At 40.2% G+C, this 25,627-nt stretch overlaps 3 protein-coding genes across 4 annotated transcripts in view; 2 read left to right on the forward strand and 1 right to left on the reverse strand.

The window, feature by feature from the left end:
• The first annotated feature begins 524 nt into the window (after positions 1-524).
• On the forward strand, positions 525-16,717 carry usp22 (ubiquitin specific peptidase 22). The gene is made up of 13 exons (XM_015048488.1): positions 525-1,078; positions 3,452-3,584; positions 7,379-7,492; positions 8,763-8,864; positions 10,263-10,429; positions 10,521-10,668; positions 10,783-10,885; positions 12,188-12,346; positions 12,440-12,566; positions 12,690-12,781; positions 13,280-13,342; positions 13,998-14,147; positions 14,221-16,717. Exons 1-13 carry the CDS (start codon positions 959-961, stop codon positions 14,261-14,263), a joined length of 1,521 nt encoding a protein of 506 aa, XP_014903974.1. The 5' UTR covers positions 525-958; the 3' UTR covers positions 14,264-16,717.
• A 1,165-nt stretch (positions 16,718-17,882) lies between these two features.
• The window catches only part of LOC106957219 (homeodomain-interacting protein kinase 2-like), a 109,898-nt gene continuing 102,153 nt past the window's right edge, over positions 17,883-25,627 (forward strand). For both annotated transcript variants that reach the window (XM_015048483.1, XM_015048482.1), the window contains exon 1: positions 17,883-18,297. The gene's annotated coding sequence lies outside the window, so the exon portion shown is untranslated. The remainder of the gene's footprint in view (positions 18,298-25,627) is intronic.
• Positions 18,952-25,444, reverse strand: tnfrsf13b (TNF receptor superfamily member 13B). Its single transcript, XM_015048487.1, has 5 exons — positions 25,290-25,444; positions 22,283-22,418; positions 21,054-21,170; positions 20,410-20,709; positions 18,952-20,334 (listed from the first exon to the last, which is right to left on the reverse strand). The coding sequence occupies exons 1-5, from the start codon at positions 25,359-25,361 to the stop codon at positions 20,087-20,089; spliced, it is 873 nt and encodes a 290-aa protein (XP_014903973.1). The 5' UTR covers positions 25,362-25,444; the 3' UTR covers positions 18,952-20,086.

Here is a 25,627-nt window from a genome sequence, read left to right on the forward strand (position 1 = left end):
GCGGGGCAATTTTGTGCGCTTGCTCACTGGTGGGGTTTATATGTCATTCCAAACGATACACCAACTGGGGCATACCCTGGATGTCCCTTCTAGAAGGGCGACAGACAGCCACTTCGATCATATGACTAAGGTAGAAATTAACCGGTGTTTGGATGTTGTGGTAAATGCAAATAAATAAAGTCGGAGAGTGATTTTTTTTGTATTATTTATTTTATTTATTTTTTTTTTAATTAACAATTAGAACTTTGAAAAGTTGGTTCTGGGAGCCAGTATATTAAAAGAAGTCGCATTAAAAAAGTGTGGTAACCTTCGGTTTGAAACGTAGTAAAGTGACATGTTGGCTCTTGACGTTTCCCGCCGGCAAAACACTCCTCCCACGCCGCCTCATAATTTCCACCCAGGTCACCATCCGGTTGACTGTTACGGAATCAGCTCCAAAACAGCGGATGTGGTTCACGGGGAAAGCCAACCAATCACGACGTAGGACTCGTTGCGTAGAGGCGGGACATGGAAGAAAAAAAGCCGAACGTTGGCACACGCCAATCACACTGAAAACGCGGCTCTGGTTGGTTCGGCGCTATTATTAAGGAGGGTCCTGACGACAGTCGCTGTGTTGAAATTCCAGTGCTAACCAACTTTAGCCAGCTCGCTAACATGTAATTGAGCGAATTTGAAGAGCTTCACGTGCTGCGCAGTCCTGGCTTTAATAGCGTCAATGATAAATTGCAAACAGGCCGCAGTGTAAACATTCGCCTCCATGTTGGCTGCTGCGTGTGCATCAGCTCCTGCTACCGGGACATGGCCAGTTAGCCAGTACGCAGCATTCGTTGGATAAACGAAGCTGGCGAGCTAGCTGGAAGGAAGGGGGAAAAAAGCCGTTCGGACCGGGGCGGCAGGGGGCGGCTTGTGAACAGGTTCGTCGCTCGGAAGAGGCGGAAAGCCGGATGCTGTGACTGCCATGAGTCCCGCAGGCTGCCCCCATGTGAACAGCTTCAAAGTGGACAACTGGAAGCAGAACCTGAGGCTTATTTATCAGTGTTTCGTGTGGAGCGGTTCAGCCGAGACCAGAAAACGCAAGGTAACAAGTGGAGGGGAGACAAGTGTCCCACTGTGCGACACAACCTGTTTTTTTTGTCTTTGTATTGAATGTGACGAGTTCCCCGCCCTTCCAAATGAGGCACATCTAATGCCAAAAAGAAAAAAAAAAATAATGCTTTCAAATAAATAAAAACGACCCTCAGAGGCTTCTGCTCTTTGACACAACGTGTAGCTCAAACTAAAACAAACTTGTCACTCCAAACATTAGCTCCTATGGAAGCTTAGGCTGGACACAAGATCTGAGAGCTGATGTGCATCTGTTTGCGTTGGCACTGCGCCTGCTGTGGCTCCACTTCCTTCCACCAGTGTACACAGCGGTATTTCCTCGTCTGAGGGGATTCTGCCAGGTTTGAAACAACCAAACCTTCCCTCGTCTACCCTCGCCAATAAATCATTCTTCATCCGCGGAAATTAGCCTTACAAATATTTCGCTACGAGATGATCGATGAGGTTCTGTCTTTTCGTCACTTCTTAGACGTCAAACCTTACAGACGTGAGGATTTTATTGGGAGTGTTAGTGCGCATCTGCAGTGTGGGCTGGGGTCTGTGTCTGCTTGCATCCATTCTGCACTTGCATGTTCTCATTGAATGTTGCTGGGGGCGGGTGGTGTGGGGTACTTCCTTGATGCTCACCCTCTAATGCGAGGAGCCTGGCACCGCCCTTATTTGATAGTAACTCTGTAGTGTCACTACATTTGAGATAATTTTACCTCAGTATTTATTTTCTGTCAATTATTCTAGCTAGAAAAAACGGTATTGGACAGTATCCAAATGAAATCATGCTGCGAGACACACCGAACCAATAATTTATATATTTTAAAAAAAACGGTAGTATTTAGAGGTGTGCGATACAGCATATTTTGACGTCAAACCGAGAGCAGTGCCGATATGTATTATTTAAATATGATGTATCGTCATACTAATAACCTTTATGCGTTTTAGTGGTTCTTCTTTTCATTATATAAAACACAGGACATAATTTAGATAAATGTTACAGGTACTTTAACATACTCGCATGATAAACTATAGAAAAAAAATTGTGTGCTTTTTTTTTCTTTGTAAAGTGCAAAAATATATCATTTGAAAGCAAATCAAAATAAAAAAATATGGTAGAGCTGAGAAAATAATGAAAAAAAACAAAAACAAATTGAGGGTAAATGAAACTAAAAGTATCAATCCTAGTACTGATACTGATATCAATATTTTTGGATTTGGGATGAAACAATTCATAATTATGTGCTTTTTTTTTAGTTGGTCACTCACTTTAAACCTCAGGAAAATACATTGAAGTTTGTGTTTGTGATGTGATAAAACGGCTAAAAGGTATGAATACACGAAGAGCTGCAGTCATACCCTTCTTCCCAAGGAAACAGGCAATCAGCATAGATATGCCTCCCTCATCAGGCCTAGCAACCCTGGTCCAGCTCTAATGCGAATCTGTAGATACACAGCATCATTTCTTCAACATTTTCTGACATCCCACTGTAAGACGATGCAGCCACAGCCTTTGATCCCAACATGCATCAGCGAGCCTCGGTTTCCCCATGACCTACTTTTTCCAATTTGAACAAGTTTTCCTTCCTGTTTTCACTTTGGGGGTTCAGCCAATCTTTTTGTTTTCTCGCTTTCTTTTTTTTTCCAAGCTACGCAATTTCAGTTCCAGTGTCTTATGCGGCATTATAATGTTGTGTCACATCTCAGCCGTGAATCTGTTTTCATTGATCCTACTCTCCCTCCACGCAGCACGTGTGTTATTAACACACAAAAAGCTTAAATTTCACTTTCTCTCTCTTCTTGCCTTCCATACCTCCTTCATCCGTGTTCCTCTCATTTTGCCCTCCCTGCTGTTTCCAGCATTCCGCATTTCTTCTCATTTCCATGCAGGCATGCCAGCATTTCATCTGCATGCTCCCCCCCCCACCCTGCTTCTTTTCACAGACAAACAGAATGTATGTGTAGCACAATAATAATTCATACCAATTTGAATACACTGCATTTATGCTCAAGATGTTTTTCTGTTGTGTATTTTAAAAGGAACAATGCATGACATGCCAGAGTTAGCCGTGAAGGCTAGTTTTCATCTGTTGTCCCTCAATGTGTAATCAATACAGTTGCAAGATATTTCAGACAATCTAATAAGCTTCTTCCAAAACAAAATAAGAGAATAATAGTGATTTGTTTTTAAAACAGAAGTAAATTTGGTCACAAATTAAGTAGAATAAAGAGCCATATAGGTTGTGCTATATAGGCACAAAGGTTCACCTCAATACATAAAAAAAAAAAAAAAAACGGAACAAAATGTTTTGTGCAGATGTGGTGAACATTATTTGTCCCACCTCTCTCTGCTCTGCAGGCTAAGTCATGCATCTGCCACATGTGCGGAGCCCACCTCAACAGACTCCACTCCTGCCTCTACTGTGTCTTCTTCGCCTGCTTCTCCAAAAAACACATCCACGAACATGCCAAGAGCAAAAGGCATAACCTTGGTATGACCACACACACACACAAACACAGATTTGTGTCTGTTTACTTTTTTAAACATCTGCTGTTGTATGGAATTGAGTATGTTGGGACAAACAGACCACATTTGATAAAGTCAGTGGCGGTTCTAGCATTAGTGACACCCCGGGTAAGGGGTTCTCAGAGTTTCCCCCTGGTGGACTGGGGCAGTGCACCAGTTTCCCCATCGTGTTTTCCTATTAAAAATGTTGAAAGGTGACAGGAAATTTTGGAAGTAAAACTTCCAAAACCAAGCAGATACAGCAGTGGACTATTTAAAAGTAATCTATCTGTAGGTTGTGTATTCATAATCAAATATCATTATCTTCTTTTTGTCTGCTAAAGATTACTGATGTTTTTTTATTCAAAAACAACAGGTAGAGTTGAACGTCATACAAAACTTTATAAATAAACTGGGTGTGATTAGGACGGGAGCAGAATGGCGGGGCCGTCTATTTTCAGTAAAGTTTTTTTGTTTTTTTGTTTGAACAGATCATTGATCTTCAGATTGTGTCTCCTACGGCAGTGTACTGCTTTGGCAAAATACCCTAAAATCTGATCACTCATAAAATGATAAACTATGCATAAAAATGTCACTGCATGTTATTTATGCCAACATGTTTTTTTTCCCATGCAGTCGCACATCATGCACTCTGTGTTCAGATTGTCAATGCACTTGCACCAAGAAAATGGTGCATCCTGTTATTTACGGCTTAGAACAGGGCGCTAATATACGTCTCATTATTGATATTAGCAACTTGTCATAAGGCTTTGATATTTGACACTTCCATTGATGCAGTGTTCTCCAAAATGAGCCTTCACTGAAAAAAATTTTAAGGGTTTTTTTTTTGGCTCTAGTGGCCTTTATTTGAAAGTGAAGGGTGGTTGCAAACCTGGTTTATTATAAAAATCATTAAATAAACCAACAACACTTAGCCTGGTGGGAGTGCAAGTAAAGCCTGGTGGCCCGCCAGACTGGGTTCTCCAGACAGCCAAAATTGTGGTCAGTTTTCAGTCACCTGTTTTTGTTTTTTTTTTAATTTTTGTTCCGTTTTCATCTTATTGTACTGAAATCAAGCTTGAGTTGTTTGTTTTGTTTGTTTTTTTTTGTCTTTTACACAAATTCGTCAATTAAATTGTGGAAAATCTACCAATTTTAATTTAAATTCTAAATGAAATAGTTTTTAGTGGAAATCAATGGTGTTGTTGACGATGGCCTCCCCATAAGAGGCCATGTACCCCTCTGACAAGATGCTACCCTGAGCAGTGAACCGTATTAAGAACCGCCGCTCTGATTCTGCTCTAGTTTCCCTATTTTTAACTCTGTTTTATCTTCTGTTCATCAGAGTGTGTTTGTATTCAAAAAGAGCTTTTAGTTGTGTGTGTTTGAACATTGACATTTTATTAAGGGCGACATAGTTAGGAGCTCTTACGCAAGCTAGTGCAACATAATTGCAACACCTTCTACAAGGAGATAAGCCTCAAGGGGATGGTGAATGTCACTGCTGTATTTGTTTCCCTTTGGAGGGAATATGTGATTATATATATATTTTTACAGCTCACTCCTTCATTCAGAAGTGCCGTTGATAGGAAGGCAGATCACAATGAAATTTGATTTTTATTTCAGAAACTCTTTATTTCAGAAATTGAACCAGTCAGGTTTGGATGTCACTTCTATGGTGTGTTCCCCCAGCGAGTAATGGAGACAAAAAATACTTTTTTTTTTTTTTTTTTCATTTTATGAAACAGACTCTCTTGAATAATGAGTTTTTACATGAAACAGACTCCAGATTTGAGCAGAAGAGGCTCCAGTGAGCCAATAATTGCTTGGATGCTACTTAGAAAATGACTAATTGTTGACCGAACATCGACTTTTAATACTGGCTGCACATCAGATACAATTCCAATTTCAAGTGATGTCCGTTTTCAGTCTTTAGATGGTTTTTTTTTTATACTTTTTTTTTTTTTTTAACCTTGCTACCTTGCTACATCTGGATTCTAGTGCATCTTGATTGATTTAGCTCATATATTTTGTACAAAACCAAAATTCTGAAAGCTTTCATTCTCTGAGTATTATTGGACTTGGGACTGGCAATTTTCATATTAAAATTTTCAAATTTAATGTCACTTTTCTCATCACATTTTTTATAAGAATTAAACAAAAAAAACAGAAAAAAGAAGAAGTGACATTAACGGAAACGCTATTTTTACTTTTTTCTCCACTGTGTGTCAGTATATATCAGTAAATTTACATTTACCTGAAAAAGTAGCAATCTGGGTTTTTTTTTAAATAACTTTCTTTTATCATTATCACAATAATACCAAAAAATATTAGGATAAAATTCAAAGTCCATATCTCCCACTTTTATATTGGACTTTGGAGGAGCATATTTAGCGTATTTGCAATCAATTTGTTGCATTTGGTCCATTGCAACCAGCTTGAAACCAAAGACAGACAATTAAGAAACAGAAATATTTAGTATTCCTTTTCACAAGTCACTGCTTATCCCTACATAACCAGTCATATTCACGCTAATGCTGCATTTAATTGTTCTTGTTCTTGTTCTTGGTGCAATACTGTGCGTCTGGTGATGATACTTTTTTTTTTTTTTTTAGCAAATACAACATTCTAACAGAACTATATAATCCTTATATGGAGGTTAAAAATTGAACACAATTGTGAAAAACTTCAGAAAATGTTAATTTAAAAAAAAAAGAGTCAAATTTCAATTTTCACAGCTGTTTTTATTCAAATCAAGATAAACTTTTTGGGTTATCGCAGTCAGGCTGTCCAGCACGTTTTAGCAGAATTGATTTGTTGTTGCCCCTCAACTGATGTGGGCGGAGATGGCTCACTGCCAAGGGGGGCATCTCTTCAGGGGCATCCCTGAGTGAATTTTTTACCACAATGACAAATGCTGACGGTGCCGAGACAAAATCTGAGGTTGGCAGAAACTGAGACACCAAGATTTAGTAGTTATTTTTTTGTTTGTTTGTTTTGTTTTGTTTTCCTTCCCTGTACTGCATTATCAGCACGCTCAGGAAGACTCCCTGCTGTGTTCAAACATGGACCTCCCACTGAGCCTAATTGTTAGTATAATTAGGGTGGCAGCTGAATTATATGCTACAAAAATAGTTGAAAAGAAAGCAGAGAAAAGGGACAGATCTCAGCAGAGCGGGGACGAAGTAATTAAGCCTCTCTTAACGAACCAGATGAAACCGGCAATTATTAAATAACCCTCCTCGTTTGTCGCTTTTTAACTCAGCCATTTATGTTGTTAGTTTCCTCGTATGTTTTTTTTTTCCCCCTCCCATTTCCATCCTCTCATCGATTGCCCTCCTGTTCCCATGGTTACCCGGTGACCCTCTCGATACAGAGAAACGTTGGAGTTTGGTTATTTGCACCGTTTTTCTTCTCAGATCTTTCTAAAATCCTTCCTTTCCCGCATCCTTTACTTCGTTTTGCTCCATTTTTTTTCCACTTCCATACCTGCAGAGGATATCTGTTGAGAGAGAGGGCCCATAGTCTGGTTGTTATGGCAACATCAAGCGGGTAGCTGCATACTGTACAGGAGGAAAAAGGAGTTGTTGTGTGAACTCTTGAAGTGCAGTTTACGCTCCTTCTTGTTCTTCTTCTTCATGTTTCCAAGCGGTGTAGATTGGTAATCTGAGGCGGTTCACACAGACTGCACCGACATCCTCTTCCTCACAGTCTAATAAACCAGCGTGTCCTCTGGTTTTTGTCATTGTGCTCTGTCTGTCTGTGTCTCTGTGTGTTCAGCCATCGACCTGCTGTATGGAGGAATTTACTGCTTTATGTGCCAAGACTACATTTATGACAAAGAGATGGAGCAGATTGCCAAAGAGGAGCAGAGGAAAGCCTGGAAGATGCAAGGTATGCCACTGTGACGCCACGTCCAGGCTGTCCAACTGGAATCATAACTTTTCTGTCGCCATGCCACAGTTTGCAGCCTCTTGAAAAAGAATCCCTGTTGTATGGGATCTCGGTATGATTGAACCCATTCATCCTGAGTCGCATAGTAATTGGGAAGTGTTGGATTTGTTCATCTGATTTTGCTTCACTCCTGTAATCAGCACAGCAAACATTAGTTTCACAGCCATGCAGGCAGGAATTGGGATTGTTGGTTTTTCAAAATGAAGTACATTTGAACATTTCATGACATTTAAATTCATTTCAAACTCTGTTTATGTTTTAGTATATACATCTTTATAGTATAAATAAATGCTTGACCTTATTTTAACACGCACAAAAGGAGCTGCTTTTATTTTGTCGTAGCGGTGCGTCACGATCAGTTGCATGTGGAGGAAGCTCTTAGAAGGTCAGCTGTGACATTCAGCTGACCTTCATGCCAAACGCTGTGGGTGTGAGGATGATTTTCTATGTTAGATTTCAGAATGGCGTCACTCATGGTGGGAGCATGTTGGCCCAGTTATAGCAGTTCCTTTAGTTCTGATTTGTTCCCTTTTTGTTCATCATTTTTTGTAGTTGAGGCGAAAATAATTCTACCAGGTTTTGGATGCTGTGCAGCTGTAAGGATTTTGTCCTCTTATTTATTTATTATTTTTTTTAACTTTTGGACAGTTGTCAAGCTGGGTATCCGTGACAACGTGGTATTGTTTTTACAACTGATGAATATCGCAAAAGCTCAATGAGAACAGATCAGATCCCTGACCCGACTTTCTCACCTACTGGATGCAGCAAGATGTGTGGATGTGAGTTGGACCAATTCATTTCTCTTTGGGATGAATAAAGCACTATTCAGTTGAATTTGGCAGTCCTGTCAGAAATGATGAGGAAAATGGAACAAAATGCAGATTGAACAGTAACATTAATGTCAGGGTCATCTTCCTCCAGAACGGCCTAGTCAAATCCTGATTTAAATCCAAGTGAGAATCGTTGCTATTACTTAAAAATTGCAGTTCACTCATGTGGTGTCGAAGCTGCTGGAGACGTAGCCCAGCTAGCTAATGGCGCTAAAATCTACAGAGTGTGTCTCTGCAAAGTATTCGCTGTCACACTGCACAGCTTTGTCCAACAGCGCCATCGCTAGGCGCTTTTCAAATCACCCTGCCTCCACAAGTCCTGAAATAAAACTCAAAGACGCTGGTGTATTTTGAAAAGGCGTCTTCGTTCTGCGCTGCAGGCATCGGGGAGAAGTACTCGACGTGGGAGCCAACCAAGAGGGAGCTGGAGCTGCTGCGCCACAATCCCAAGAGGAGGCGGATCACCTCCAACTGTACTATTGGTTCGTGCCTCTGCACACACACACACACACACACACACGCGCACTAAAAAGCACAGGAGCCGATTGACGTCTCGGTCATTTTGCCAGCTCTTCTGTTTCAAGATCGGACATCAGCAGAGGCGTAAAGAGCAGAAATGTTTTATTTATGGGGTTTTATGGTTTTGCTGCAGCAGTTGGACCTGATGGATTGAGCCGTTTCACTGATGTGTTCAATGAATTAGACGATGCATTGTGTAGATTGCTGGCATATTTGAGGCCTTGTATCGCGTCAGGAATGTAATTAGGACACAGCATCAGTGAATGTTGGAGAGCAGCAGCCGTCCGGCCGTGTGCAACGCTGACCGCTCCTGGCGTTACCTTTTAACACCTCGCAGTGGCCTGCCATGATCTGCCCAGGGCCATTAGCATCACTGGCACCATTAGAGGATGATGGTGGGATTTCCAGGCCTGGCTGCTCATCAGTGAGAACGCCACCTCCTGATCCCCCCGCCTCCCTCGCCTCGGTCAGCAAGCGGTCGGCTCATGGCAGGGAAAACGCTTTGTCCTCTGTCTCTGCAGAAAGAAACATGGTGTCTCTCAACGTTTTTAGTTACAACCATCAATGGATTTATTGGGATTTTACAAAGTAAAGCTTAGTTGTGTACTGGATGGAAATGATCCAGGGTTTTATTGGTCGTGTTTCTTGAAAAACAGCTCAACTAGGCCTGTCGCAGTAAATGAATTAATCCTGTGATAAATTAAAATGAACTCGATAATTTCCATGTGCATGATTTATCGTTTTTCCTCTTTTCTCTCTTTCTGGATGAAACGTCTTCAGTCTGGTGCTTTGGTCTTTTTACTGAAGGACAGTTTTGCCTACAGAGACATCAAAATTCATTTTATTTGTTCTTTTGTTTGTTTGTTTTTGATATTTCAAATGTCTTTGACTTCCAGTGTTAGATTTTTATTAGAATTTAAAAGTTTATTAGCTATTGAGAACGTGTTCTTGCATTATTTTTGCCATTTCCATTATATTACTTGAAAATGGTTTCAAGACAACAATATTATCATTTATCGCAATAACTTAATTTATTACTGACAGGCCTAAACTCAAGATCGGTCAGATTAGATGGATTATATTCTTGAGTCTTCCTGCTGAGTTCATTTTATTCCTGATGGCTCAATGAGTAATTGATCTGTGTAACTGAAATAAAGGCGGTCTTACATTTTATACGTTAAATAACGTTAATAAAATTGAACAAGAATCAAAAACATCCCAGTGAAACACGAAGGTTTATGGTTCTGACTGGACACCAAACAGAAAAGTCTGAGGTTCCCATACTCGAGGTTTCATACACACTTTCCTGTCCGTGTGTCAGAGTGATTTTCTTATTGATGACCGGTGCCGTTGACTTGCAGGCCTGCGCGGTCTGATCAACCTGGGCAACACCTGCTTCATGAACTGCATCGTCCAGGCGCTGACGCACACGCCGCTGCTGCGCGACTTCTTCCTGTCCGACCGACACAAGTGCGAGATGCAGAGCAACTCGTGCCTCGTGTGCGAGATGTCCCAACTCTTCCAGGAGGTGACGACTTATTTTTATTTTTTAGTTTTTCCCCTCCCCCTCACCAAGACGGGGCAACCCAAAGGAAAGTTGACTCATTTCCTTCGTTCAGTTCTACTCAGGCCACCGCTCCCCTCACATCCCGTTCCGCCTGCTGCACCTGGTGTGGACCCACGCCCGGCACCTGGCCGGCTACGAGCAGCAGGACGCCCACGAGTTCCTCATCGCGGCGCTGGACGTGCTGCACCGACACTGCAAAGGTGAAACACGAACACAGAGATGCCCTGTGGGTAGATCATGAGGGGTGTGGTGGAGTGTGTGGTCATGCCCAGGTGGCTTTTAGCGACGGCGAACGTTTCTGTGTGTCTCTGCAGACGACAACGGGAAGAAAGCCAACAACCCAAACCACTGTAACTGCATCATTGACCAAATCTTCACAGGGGGTCTGCAGTCTGACGTCACCTGCCAAGTGTGCCAGTAAGTGTGTGTGTGTGTGTGTGTGTGTAATTTGTGTGTAATGTGTGTGAGTAAAAAAACATGAGCCCTCGCCCCGCCTCGCTGGGGACTCGGAGTGAATAGATACAAGCATGAAAAGTGGAAGCTCTGCCTATAAAACCTCCGTCTCCCTGTGATCCACCCTGTTATTCATCACTCACATCTGCACTCTGAGCCGCTACACTGCAGCAGCAACAAGCCCGCATGCCTGAGACGTGGCTCTCTGGCTCCACCTGGTGGATTCTGGAGGCTGTTACTCCTTTCACACATATTGAAGTCTTTGGTTGTTGTCTGTGGGGCATTCCTAAGTTCTCTCTTTTTTTTTTTTTTTTCTTTTACGCACAGGTTGTAGAAGAATGTGTAAAACACATTAGAAAAAAGAGAAACCCAGCTAAAATAATAATTTAGTCATATTTAAATGAAGCTGTAATGTTGCTCTGTTGAATTGAAACTCAATATTTTCAGACCATTTTTCAACATAAAACCCTAAAAGTAGCATTTTGTGCTCTCTCACTATCACAACCTTTAATAAATTACATGAACTTCAGCTGACTGCACATGCATGGTGTTCAAGGAGGCAGCAGAAAAACCTTCTCTTCATATTGAATGGCCAGCGGCATAAATCGACCAAACAGTTAAAGTGGTTAATTTGAAAGAACCTCTATTTATGTTTCATGTACTTCATAAATGATTAAACTAGTAGATTTAATAAATGGATATCTAAGCTGCACATTATATGGAAATGACATTATTGGTAGGATGTTGCATTTGAGGTAAATGAGTAAAATAAAAATAAAGTGGTCATGAATGTAGCTGGAATTCATCAGTAACTATAAACTAATTCTTCCACTTAGTGCACATTATGGGCTGGTTCAGTCTCAACTGATGGCCTAATTAAAGGCCTCTCATTACCAAGAGGTTGCCTCCTCTCATCCGATGGGTCCCAGTCCAATATGTTTTAACCTTTAAAAGTTATTTAGTACAGGTTCATGAATAAGAGATGTGCATAACTCGTGATATTTGTTGTATTTTGTTGTTAAATTAGTCGACCAGCTTCAGAGTTGGGGACGTGATGTTTATTGTCATTTTCCATTTTCTTATCATGTAGGTAAACTGACAAACACCTTTATTTTAATTTTTAGTTTTTGCTCACTCCTGCTTCTGTTTGGCCAGTTTGACTCATTTTGTGTCTTAGTTTAAACAAAGGCTGCTGATGTCGTCCACGTCCGTTTGTCATTCTCTGTAAAGTCACATTTCCTTGACATCTGTCCAATTCCTCCTCAGTGGTGTTTCAACGACCATAGACCCGTTCTGGGACATCAGCCTGGACTTACCCGGATCCTCCACGCCTTTCTGGCCCCTCAGCCCCGGAGGAGACGTGACAGCACTTAACGGGGAGAGTCACTCCACTGGAGCCACAACACTTATGGACTGTCTGCGCAGGTAACGGCACCAAATCCAAAGTGTTTGCCTCCAGTTGGGCGGCTGTGCAAATTTGGGTGGGGAAAAAAAAGTAAATAAATCCTCACCGGTCAGGTTCACCAGACCGGAGCACCTCGGCAGCAGCGCCAAGATCAAGTGCAGCGGTTGCCATAGTTACCAGGAATCCACCAAGCAGTTAACCATGAAGAAGCTGCCTATTGTGGCCTGCTTTCACCTTAAAGTAAAGCAGTTTTCCTTTTTTTATTATTTTTTTAAATGATTGTGTCGATAAACCACAGCGTAGACCTAACACTCCTGTGTGTGTGTGTGTGTGTGTGTGTGTGTGTGTGTGTGTGTGTGTCAGAGATTTGAGCATTCAGCCAAACTACGGAGGAAGATCACTACTTACGTCTCGTTCCCACTGGAGCTGGACATGACCCCCTTCATGGCCTCCAGGTGAGTGGAAATAAAAAGAGTTGTGGTCAGTCTGGACATGACAGAGTAAAACAAATCACCTTTTAACTTGATCAACTTACCCTTAGAAGTCCAAAAATCCAAGTTTGTAGGATTTAACTAATACTCTCTGTTAGAAAACATTTTTTTCCTCCTAAAACCTCTTTTGGATGAGAAATATTAAAGGAAATTAACATCAATCTAGTCAGAAGATCAGATTTCTCTAAATCAAATTGGAATAAAAACCTTACCTGATTGAGGAAAATGGATGTCATTTTTGGATTCAGCGGTGCAAGATAGTCCTAATCCAGCCGAAAAAACATAAGACAACTTCCAAAAACTATTTTATTGTAACCTGCTGTAATTGGTTCCCTGTGTGAGGCTGGAACTCACATCCTTCAGACTGTAAGTCTGATGTGTTTACTGATGCGGCCCACGCATTTTGTAACTTTAATGTGACGCATGTATTCATTTACCTGAGTTTTTTTGTGTGTGTTTCAGTAAGGAGAGCCGGATGAACGGGCAGTACCAGCAGACCGTGGAGGCATTCAACAATGACAATAAGTAAGCTTTACACCAATGGACACAAACTTGGTTTCTGTAGTAAAAATAAGCAATTTGTCACTTTTTTTTGACATTTTGTAGAAAAGTCTGCCTAAAACAATCAGACGGCTCCTGCTGATTTAGAATGTTGCTTCTGCTACGTTAAAGATCTGTAGTTTTTGTACCAACCTCTCAAATCTACTCTGCATCTCCAGAATCAGAACCAAACGGCAGCTTTCAGTTTTCATGCTCCTCTAACCTGGGGCAAACTTCCAGAAAACTTTCCAGAATTCTTTAAACGAAGCCTAAACCCTCCTTTGTTTAGAGCTGCTTTTGATTAAAAATAACTGAAACGTAGATCAATTCTAGCCCGTCTCTCCATTTTATTAAACTTTCTGATTTTGTGAGAGCTGATGTTTGTCGCAGCTCGACCGCATTGCGCTCTGCAGTGGGTCAAATTTCTGTTTGTTGTCTTGACCACTTAGAAGCAAAGTTAAAATTCGGTTTTATTGCCAGAAAAGTGATTATTTAAACGATTTGGCCACATTTCTTATAATCACAAGAATGATTACAGCCATTGGACATGTGGACATGGTCATCACATTACGTCTTCACCAATATCACGCACCGACATCCTTTCAAAACTACCCTTTTCTCTTCCCTTTCCTCGTTCCAGGTACAGTTTATTTGCCGTGGTGAACCACCAGGGGACACTAGAGAGCGGCCATTACACCACCTTCATCCGGCAGCACAAAGACCAGTGGTTCAAGTGTGACGACGCCATCATCACCAAGGCCAGCATCAAAGATGTGCTTGACAGTGAAGGGTAAGCGGTCCTCATCCAGGCTCCACCGTTAACATCAGGCTTGGTTCTGACCCTGCGATCCTCTCCTCCTCAGGTACCTCTTGTTTTATCACAAACAGTTCCTGGAGTACGAATAACCTCCAGGAGGAACCCAATCAGGAAGAGGTGATGAGCATGTAAGGGAAGAGGCATGGAGAGGGAGAACGCCAGACTGGCTGTAAACACAGAGCCCCCGTTCCTCCGCGCAGCAGCAAGACCCTGCGCAGGGACGAAACCGAATAAAAACGACTCGTGCAAAACCGCTAGAAATACAGACATTTGTGTTCTTTCTGAAATTATCACTTGAATTCAGGACATGAAGAGGGGAAAAGAAGCTGTGAAAGTCTGCTCTTGCTTTTCAGATCATGGACAGTTAGTGTCTTATCCCAACATTTTTGCTGTTGATTACGAAGTAAAACATCGGGAAGTTTTAGATTATTTTTTTTATAATTTTTTTTTTTATTATTTCAATTTTTTTTTTTTTTCAAACCCCACTTCCGTCTTCATGCTTGCACAGCCGCATTCATCGCCAGGCAACATTTCCGGACACGGGCGCACACTTCGTCTGACACCCAAACACTCCTCTGCAAGACCAAATATTTTCAGCATGGAAGTTGTCTTATTATGCAGTTTCTGTCCAGAGTTGGGGAATAATGGAAGACTATCATCTGACAGTATTCTAACGTTATTCCAATTATTATTTGTCAGATTGTTGTAGTCAAAGTGGTACTATTATTATTATTATTATTAAAAAAAGGCTTCCATAGTTAGAGGGGAAATGAATGACCCAGTAAATATATTTTTATACATCTTGCATTCGAATGGTTTGTTTACGGTTTTGCATTCTCTTTGAAAAAAAGAAAAACAAAATGCATTATGCGTCTGTTGAATTGTGTTGTCGATCATGTTTTTGTACACAAAAGACAAAAAGATGCTATAATGATTTTTGTGAAGCTGCTGCTATTGCCGTTTTTTTTTTTTTGTTTATTTGTTTTCTTTACCTTTATCTAGTGCTAAACAGCTATTGGCATCTCTGGGTTTGTGTAAAAACAGATAAATTTCTCTTTTATTGCATTACAATAATCTCACCCCAACAAAATTAAGAACAGTCCAAATTTTTGTGAAATCTTTGTCACAGTTTGAATATGTTGTACCTTCGTCTGCCTGTAGGACAGCTCTTTCAGAAAGGGCGATCTTTGACTATTCCTCATTGCATATTATTACTCCATTTTCTCGACTCGACTACTCACTGCTTCATTTAGGGCTAGCGACTGAGGGAAAGTTGATTCTTTTCTGGTAATCCAGTTCTCTGTTGATTCTGACATGTTTTGAAACACGATCTTGACCCAGATGGTTTGTTTCCAAAATCCGTACAAAAGGCCCCTCTCAGAGCTGATCCCAAATCGCCGACCATTCTGAGTATCCTACGCATTTGAGTTTTCAAAAGTCAATACTGCAGCAGTTAAAAAGTTTCGCACCATTTTGTTCTTTTGACTTTGAAGTGTTCCAGCAGTCAAGGGGGGAAAAAAAAACTACCCCTGGCTGAAGTCCAGTGACTTTATTTCATTTTTTTTTTTCTTCCCTCTGTCTTGGCACGCTTCAGCTCAACCTGTCCGATTGTATGTTAATGCCAGGAAATGAATGTGCAGGATGCTCCCCTTCAGCCCTGGTGTGTTTTCATCTTTAGCTGCTACAGTATTTTACTATTTGAAGCAGTAATTGGTGGTTCCTCTGTCTGGGTTACTCCACTTTAGGAGGAGCTTTAACACAAATTCATTCTTTTTTTTTCCATCACCAGTTGCAGTAGGTTTGACAACTGGTTGGCATATAGATGGTGTCTAATGGTTGCTATGGACACTTTTCTCCTTTACCTTCCTGTTTGGCGGCTAAACCAGTGTCCTTGTACGTCGTGTGGCCAGAATAAAAGAAAGTTGACCTTCCTGTGTTCCACATTAACAGCCCGCGGAAACAGGAAGTCATTAAGTACTTTAATTGAATTTAAAAAAAAAGTAAAGCATAGATGAAAAATTCCTTCAGGATACGAATAGTTCTTTTTTTTTTTTTTTTTTTTTTTTTACATGTACAGTTTCTGTGAGGTTATTTACTGCAGTAAAATATGAATTTATGAAAATTTCGACACAGAATGCCAATAACTTTTGTTTGTTGGTTTTCTGTGACTTTTTTTTTTCCTCCTTGCGTTGACGGCATGTTGTCATGTTGCTGTTTCAGGTAAATGGCCTAAAAAAGAAACGAATGGAAGAAAAAGAAGGTCGAGTTTGTGTAAAGGGTCAAAAGCCGCAGCGTTAACAGTCAGCCGCACGCTTGTCCAACTGAGCCGTCCGTTTACGCGCCTCTGCGAAAGCGGAAGAAACTCAAAAGCTTAGAGTAGATGTTTGTATAAATGTGTTCTGTGTAAAGAGAAAAAAAAAAGACAAAGTGTGAGATCTCGTTTGTATGCACGTGTGTCGTGCGTATGCACTGTACGTTTGTGTACTGAATCAGTACTTGCATTCAGCATGCTGTCTAAGCTGGTATCACAGTTTGATATGTTTTCAAAATTTTCTTTCTCTTCTGTTCACATGATGATGATGATATGATGTGTGTAAAAGTGTATGTGTACAGTTTGTACGTACGAGATGACAGGTGAAAACTCAAAAGCCGACGGAAGTCGTTCCGCTAACACTGCTGCATCCAGCCGGAGGGTCGCCGAGAATGGGGAGCCTGTCCTGACTGAGCTCGGCAGCCGTTTCTCACACACACACACACACACACAGTTGTTACTGCTGCAAAAACTGGACACAGGACACAGGAAACACTCAAATAAAGAAACTATCTGGGAAAAAAAACTGCTTCATTTTTAAACATTTTATTTCTTTATTTTTCGTTGTACAAATCAAACATTCAGCATGTGCACCTTCACAGTGATAAATATGACATCACTGGGGTGGATGCTCACGCTGCCCCCCACCTAGGATGCCACCCTGGGTGGTTGCCCCATGTCACCCATATCAGAAACGCCACAGATGCCAAACCCACTGGAATGATTGATGCATGGAATCGTGTCAGTTGGAAATCAATTATTGAAATAAGCTTAATTAGTAAGCTGGAATATTTATATATAAATATAGCCATTTGCTGAAAAACCAGCAGTAATTAAGCCTAAATTATACAAAAATATACATTTTGCATTTAAGATATAAAAAAACCTTTTTAAATCTGTTGTACCCAGAACTCCTCAAGTGGCCTGATTTTAGCTTCACCTGGTTCAAAATCTGTTTATAAATCCCCCGAAACGGGAAACTATGAAGGATTTTTTGCTACTCAATTATTAATCTGTTACTCCAAAAATGATCAACAGATCAGCCCTAAACTGTACTGTTAGGTCAAGCAGGTAGAGCTCAACTTGTTCACAGTTGTCTCTTATTTGGACTGATTGCAAAGCTTGTCTCTGATTGGCTTAGATACTCTTTAATATTTATATTGACAGGTGCATCACGCCAGTACACACTGTGCGTTCCTTGAGTAAAAACAAACAAACAAAAAACAATAAAAAATATGATAATTATTGTACTTTTTCTTATTATTTTCTCCATTCGCTATTAACAAAATTGTGGGTGGGTGGGAAATAAAAGTGGTCTTTGGTGTACGTAGCGTACATCTGTGTGCGTCGGCGTGGGCACGTACATTCTAAACCTGAATGTCATTGGTCAGTTTACTTTTGTTTATTTGTCGGCTTGGCGCTCCTTCTGTGAGCTAAATGTGACTGTGCCGCGTGAAGCTAGCTAAAACTGAATGGATAACCGCAGGTCTGAGAGGGGTTGCACTGACCCCAACTAAGCTTTTTATCCTGTATGTGCGCGCGCAATCCGTGCGCGAGTTTCCCATTTTTTTCTTATTTTTATTTCTTGTGTTTTTCGGGAACTGAACCGCTGACGGGACACCTCATCGATTCTCCATCTTCCGCCCTCTTCCTCGGCGTCACGCTAGACTGAGAGAGTTGAACAGTTAAATCTGGTCAAAACATTTGTCACAAAGTGTAGAAATGAAGCAAATGTTCTAGCTTCACATCATCCTCTGGAAGTCTCAGGTCAACCACCTGAGCCTGGGAATCAGCGTCCTTCCCCTCACACGGGTAGGCTTTGCTTTCCTTTCTTTACTACTTAGCTTGCGGGCATATAGTTTGTGTGTGTGTCACATTGTGGCATACATGAATTTAGACTTGTTAAAGTGGTTGAAATCATGATCTGTTGTTAATAACAGGCCCAACACTTTCACACCTCAAAGCAGAGGATGGATGTGAGAGATTTTTATTTTATAGCGTCAGACAGGATCAAAGCCAAGTCGACATGCATTTAAAAACATTTCTTTTGGAACTGCTGAGCCAGAAACTGAAAACTAAAACACCCATTTGAATGCTGAAATTGGATTGAACAATTAAAAGCCCAAAATTTTTATTAGGTTTGTTTACACTTTTATATCCTCTACAATATTCTTTCCTTGTGTTCCCACTTCAGAAAGGTTGATACCCTCATACTGAAACCTTGTGATTTTATGTTTAAGAATAAAAACCAGTCAAGAGTTTGCATATCAGGTCGATTTATCACTCAACCACTGATCAGCGTCTGTGGTGACTCAGAATTCTCAACATTGTACCGGTTTTTCCCCAGACGGCTTTAAAAGCTGCAGGTATTCAGCTCTGAGACTATCTCTACCCAATCATTTTAGAAATGACTGCAGGAACCTTTGACCTTTACACTTGTTCTTAGTAGTCAAGTATTTCTGCTCATTTTACCACTCATTGGGATTTTCTTTATTTGTCATGTTTCGTTGTTTTGGGCAGACAAGCAAATGCCTATGAAAACGTAGCAAAGCACTTTACATAGAGTTGAACCTTTGAAAAAAAAAAAAAGGATGATATCAAGCAAATCTTTACAGAAGCAATATTCTCAGTTTGTCACGTTAAAACAATAACTTTAGCATGATTTATTGGGATTTTGAGGAAAAATGCTGCCAAACGTTCGGTACAGTCGACCTCTGCTATTAGCAGAGTGCTGTGAATACTTAAAATCTGTGAACAGTTCAGACTCCCCATCTAAAACATTTATAATTGCTTATTTTAATGGTCTAAAATGGAATATACCTTCATGTATATTAATATATCTTAGCATCATCCCAGATGCTAGCATCTACTGTCTTCCTTACTTTTACTTTTTGGGGGGCTTCCAATCAGTGGCAAGTAAAATGAATGCTGCTCCTGGATTGGCTACTTTGCACGTCAAGTAGCATCGTGTAAAAGTATTTCAACTTTCTAAAATCTTTTTTTCTTTTGAATATTTAAGATATGCTCTAGGAAAAAACGTCAGCAAATCTTTCACAAATTTGGAGTTACGTCCTAAAAAAGGTGACTCTGTGAATACTAAATGTCAAAATGGGCGGGAGTCTACTTTACTGCATTTAGGCAAATATTACCCTCACTTCACTAATTACTCGTTTTTGTTGGTTTGCCACAAAAACGAGTAAAAATCCACAAAAATCCACTAAGTCTGTGTTTGTAGCGTGACAAAATGTGATATTTTATGTCCTTACAAGCCAGCATAACCAGAGTTGCCTTGTTGCTCCTTGACTGTATTTTAAGTGCTGTCATGGAGAAACTATACAGAAAAATGTCAGAACAGATGTAACGTTGAGAAGCATGAGGTAAAAGTATCCCTTAAAGTTAGTTTCATGTGTCTGCTACAGACCTAGTTAGATCTTAGTTTGAACAAAGTATCATGGTTACTTCTTAGGCCTAAAATACTGCAGGTCACCACAAAGTTCTGCGTTTTACCACTGAGCACTCCCTTATCAGTCAACTGTGCATTAACTAGCAACCTCCGATATCCCAAGTAGAAATCCTCCAGCTCTAGTTTTGCAGACGGACCTCATCCCACCGCTGCCTCCTGCTGGGCACTCAGGCTTCCCCCTGTCCACATGGAACCCCCGTTTTGGATGTGGGTTCTATGAAGGATGCCCTGCTGGTAGAATGAATAGGATGGTCTCTGCTGTCTGTTGCTGTCCTGGCTGAGCCCCCTCAGGTCAGGGAAACAGTGGACGCAGACGCAGGTCTCCGTTGGGTAGGAATCCTCTGATGACTCGCGGTAAAGGGGATAGGTTGAACTGGACGGACAATCTAGAAATGACAGAAATAACATTCCAGGAAAAGTAACCTCATCAATCAGGTCTGTTGAGTTTTTACCACACCAACCGTTGAGGCTTCTTCCAGTCTGACTTTCTGGAAAGCCAGACTCCTGTCCTGGCTGAACTGCACTTGTCTGCTTCTGGTTTTTGGTACTTGTGGGTTTGGTGTTTGAGTTTTTGGCCTTTCCTCTCCTCAGAAACACAACCAAAGCGAGACACAGGCTGGAAAGCAGCAGTATTGCGCATAAACCTAGGAGGGCGTACGATTGGATGACAGGGTCCAAAGGTCCTAGAGGTGGCTTGGTGTTCACGGCCTGTTTGCTAACTTCAGTAGGGAGTCTTATGGTCACCGTCAGAGCTGACTGAGCTGAAGGAGGAAACAAAAAGAATATCTTACTGAATTCACTTCACTTCCTCTGTTGCCATTGCCAAATCTACAATCCATTGTAGTCAGACAACAATTTTAAAGAACACAAAAATCGAGGTCATTGTTGAAAACTCTTCCTCCCGTTTGCTAATTGGCCCATTTGAAATTCAACTGGAAAAATCAAGCTCAGTGGGAGAAATTCACAGATGGAACTCTGAAGGGAGATGGGAATCGAGTGAAATTGCATAGATAGACAATGGCCAAGCTAGGACTTCTTAGTTTTTTCTGCCTGGAATTCTTGACTGTAAATCTGGCATTTAAATCCCTAGCAGAGTGGTACTTACTCGGGCAGTGTGGGGAGCACTCTGCTGGATGTTTACCACAAATGTCTGCACACTTCATACATCTCCTCACCAGCCTGTCGTAGTAGTGGCCGGGCTTAGCCCTGCAGAGTGCAGCCTCTTAAGGAAAGAAAAGTGAAAGGAGTTAGAAAAACAAGACTTTGGACACTTAACGCATTTCATTTTTGTAATATCAGCAAGTGCGAACTTCAGTGTGTTTTTTTTTGTGGGATCTTACTCTTGTGACCATAAGTTTACATACACAGGATAAAAAGTTACTTTTTTTTCCTCACTGTCTAGACTCTAGACCAAACTTCTCTTGGTTTATGTCGGTCAGAATTACCAAAATTATTATTTGGTAAATGTCACAATAATGATTGAAAGAACATGTCAGAGACTTATTTAGTGACTTTAAGATTAGAAGTTTACATACATTCCCTCAGTACGTGTTAGCAACATCTTTAAACTGACTGACTTGGCTTAAAGCCTTTTGGGGTTCTTTCCACAATTCTCTTGCAATAGTTTGCTGGACTTCTGGCCCATTCCTCCTTACAGAACTGGCATAACTCAGTCAGGTTTGTTGGCTGCCTTTTCAGGTCTGTCCTCAAATTCTCCATAGGACTGACTTCTTTGTGATGTCCACACCAAAACTTAGACTTTATTTTCCTTAAGCCAATCACATTGGCTGAATTGTTACAGGGTCATTGTCCTTTTGGAAAACCATCTGTGCCGAAGCTATTATTTATTGGCAGACAGCTTTAGACGTTTCTTCAATATTTCTACATGATGCTGTTTACTCATTAGGGATAGTGACACCATCTTCAAGCGTCTTTCAATTGTTCGCAGACTTGTGTAGCTCCACAATTCTCTTCCTTGCCTGAATCCTCTTGACTTTTCCATCGTGTCAAACAAGAAAGAAGTGTCTATCAGGTGTGTGCTTAAAATACTCCAACAGGTGTACCTCCATGACATCATAGACCGGGCTTTCCCTCAGTGCTTAAAGAGACGGCAATCAAATTGACATGTAACAAAATAATTTTGGTCTGATCTAATTTTGGGCAGTGAGAAAAAATGTGTACATCTTGTTACTCAATGTATGTAAACTTCTGGATTCAACTGTATGGGACAGAATGACACATCATAAAGAATAACTGAAGTGGAAGACAAAATAATGTGTTTTCAAAATGTCTTTTTCCAAAAAAGATCTGAAAATGATGGAATACTTTACTCACCACAGTAGACGGCACAACTGGGGGATGTAGGCAGTTTCCGACATAATATGCGACAGGGGACACATGATCTGGTCAAGGAATCTGGATGCTCACCCTCTTTGCATCCCTTACCCATCGCCCCCCAGAGGCCCTCACTCTGAAAAGGACACACACCCACAGAGCACACTTTTAAGTAGTCAAAATGTGGGCCGGTGTATGGTCTTTAATAACTGATTAAACCTCTGATATGTCACAGAATTAGATTTTTTTTTTTTTTTTTTTTTTGTAATTTTCGGGGTGATCTGTTGTTTTAGGTTTCAATAAAATCTATTAAGTCATCTTTCTTTGGAGCAAACTTGATTTATCACTCTCTTATATAATCCCATTAAGAGTTTGTGGTTTTAACATGGCAAAATGTCAAAAACTTCCACATATCCAGCTGCTGTTATTCAAGAAGCTTGTTAATAATTTAAGAAAACTACTTTCTACTGTTGCTGAGATCTTTGATTCTGATATAAGCATTGTACAGAAGTAAGAAGAAACACTTGGTTGACGATATATCTTAAGTGAAACTCAGTCTAGCTTTAGGGCAGGTCATAGTGCCATAATCATAATTATGTTGGCAACAAATGATGTTACGAAGGCCTTGCATATGAGGCTGCCTTGTGATCCCATGTTTGTGAAAGTCTTCAAGTTACTTTCTGTTTATCCGTATCTTCTGCTCTAAGACGTCAGGTTGAGTCATTGAGCTTTAGGCTAGTAGAAAAATGTACAGAATACACTGTTACTCAAGATGGATATAAGTTTAGTTTGAAATTGATTCTACCAAAGCTCAAAATTAGGTCCAATTTTATAAAACATTTTTAAATTAATATTGGGAAGAATATATCTACAGCCAAAGTGAAGCTTTATGCAGATAACACCATGATTTTTTTTCCCAGCTGGCTCTATTCTGTCGCAGGTAGTTAATAAACATCAAATTGCATTATGAATGCTTATAGGTTTTTGACATAAAGTTGGTTCTAAATTTGTAGAGGTAAATCAAAACACTTAAGTAATGTAGTTTTATTTGGAAATTGTCTTCTACTTTCCCAAAAATCTCATCTGGATATTAAGTTTTCTTTCAGAGTGAAACTTAAGCATTTAGTTTAAAATAGGGGCTGGGGTCAGACTGGGCTTTAAAATTCAAAATAGGGCTTGTCTTAATTTGTCATTCAGAAAAAAAAGTTAATTCAGGCTATACTTTTGAACTTTATTGATTCCCATATTTTTTTCTATGAATTCCAAAGCACTTTGCTGTTTAGGTCTTAAAAAAACAAAAACATGGCCCTTTATATTTCATAAGAGATTTATTCTACAAAACACATCAGTGGGTAAGCTGATTACTTGGCCCTTGTTAAGCCTGAAGAGACACTGGCACATTTTTTATGAAGCTTTACTGGATAAATTCTTGTATTGTCTGAGAATATTTTTAGTTTCTTTAAATGTGTAAAATGTATTTAATCAGCTATCATTGAAGTAGCCTCCTTTTTAGAATTTTGGCAGCACAGTATTTCCTTATTTTTGTAATGTTAAGGAAGAAATTCTAAAATAGGTTAACTTTGGAAAAAAGTTGGCTCTCTCTCTTCCTCTGGATCCCAGGTCCTCTCGGCGGGCCACGTGTGGCCACAAGGAAAACAACAATGTGTGTTGACATCAGAGAATTACAGAGTTTAATCCAATATAAGACAATGCATAAACTTACACCAGAAACTGCAGAACAACGGAGACATACATTCATTTACCTGACATAAATGGAAAAGAAAGAAAGAAAAGCAAAGACGTGCAAAGACATCTTTGGAGAATTGCAAGGGCAAATCTGATTTGTTACTTCTGTGTAGAAAGTTTTATCCTCTTGTATTTAATTTATTCAAATAAGGCGCATCTTTGCTCATCCAACCAGGAGCTACCTCTGACCCTCTCTCAAGCCAGAAACCCCTGCCGTGTTTACGGCTTTTCACAGATGAGTGTGAAAAGCTACAACTTCCACTGTATTGTTTTCCCACAGACAAAAGGCAGTTCAAATGATCCTAGCAAACCATCTGCTGTAACTACAGGTAAAATAAAGGTCAAAAAGCCAGAATACGTTACTGATTTTAAAACCACAATTAGGCCATTTGAATCAAGACATGTTAAGTTTTAAAAACTAGCTTATTTTAAATTTATTTTCTCAACAGTAACGACTATTGAATGATCTTCAGAGTACACCAAAGCTTCACGTTTTGGTCCTTCGGGAAAGCTTCTACAGTTGAATAGTGCAAACACTTGAGCCAAATATCACTCATGCCAGTTAAATATTATATTATTTGTGTATATTATTCGTACTTAGAGTTTCAGCGGAGGTTTTCTGCTGTTACAAACACCACTAATTCTTATGTTCTTTTGAGACACTTTCTGAGCAAACATGGCAAAAGTTAGAGCCATTTCCCCCTCACCATAAAAAAAAAGAAAAGAAACATAATTACCAACATCTCAGCTTGGCCTGAGCTCAAACACATTTGTCTCTTTTGAGTGTGTATCTTCTTTTTCTCTCTCTGCTCCAGCGAGCAGTGAAGCAGCGGAGTGTGAAAAGCTCACAGATCTCCTCCGCCCTCGGCTGCCTTCGCGCTCAGAGCTGCGGGCCTGATTTATTCTTGAGTACATCTATCACACCCCAGCAACCAGCAGTCTGTTGTAGTTTTTTTTTTTTTTTTTTTGATTTACCAAGCACCAAGTTCAGCCTGCGACTACTTTAAACGTGTTTATAGCCAAAAGAAAGGAAAAAAAAAAAATCACGATCGTAATTTGTATTTTTTGTTATTTGGTGGCTTTCTCAGCTGCTTTTTTTTATTTCTGGTTTGTTTCTGTGTAAATTCAACTGCAGAAAGAATTGAACTACATATGACTACTCGATGAATTATGTCAAAACTTTCTATACAAGCATTCAACTTATTCAAAAATGCCAAAAAAAAAAAAAAATGTTCCTTTTTCTGCAGGAGAGATTACTTACCTTGTGAGATGAAGGGAGAATCTGTTTTTGAAGACAACGGTGTGTGAGAGAGACGGTCCTGTTTTTCTGCATGGAAACTAATTTGGATATGATGTCGCTGTTTGGTGTGGGACTTCCCCCGCAGTGTGTTAGGAGGACCCCCACCACCACCCTTTAACACTCACACAGAGTTAAGACCCTCATAAAGTCTGTATATTGTTAGGACTTAACATGTAAACTTTGTAATTTATCTTAAATACTAAATGAAAAGTATTGAATTTGATTTGCAAGTCTAAAATTCAAAGATTTTATCAAATAATATACCGTATTTTCCGGACTATAAACTGCAGATTTCTTTT

The sequence above is a fragment of the Poecilia latipinna genome, unplaced genomic scaffold (genome assembly GCF_001443285.1).
Source record: "Poecilia latipinna isolate Pla-1442-1.1 unplaced genomic scaffold, P_latipinna-1.0 Scaffold886, whole genome shotgun sequence".
In the NCBI taxonomy this organism is placed as follows: Eukaryota; Metazoa; Chordata; class Actinopteri; order Cyprinodontiformes; family Poeciliidae; genus Poecilia; species Poecilia latipinna.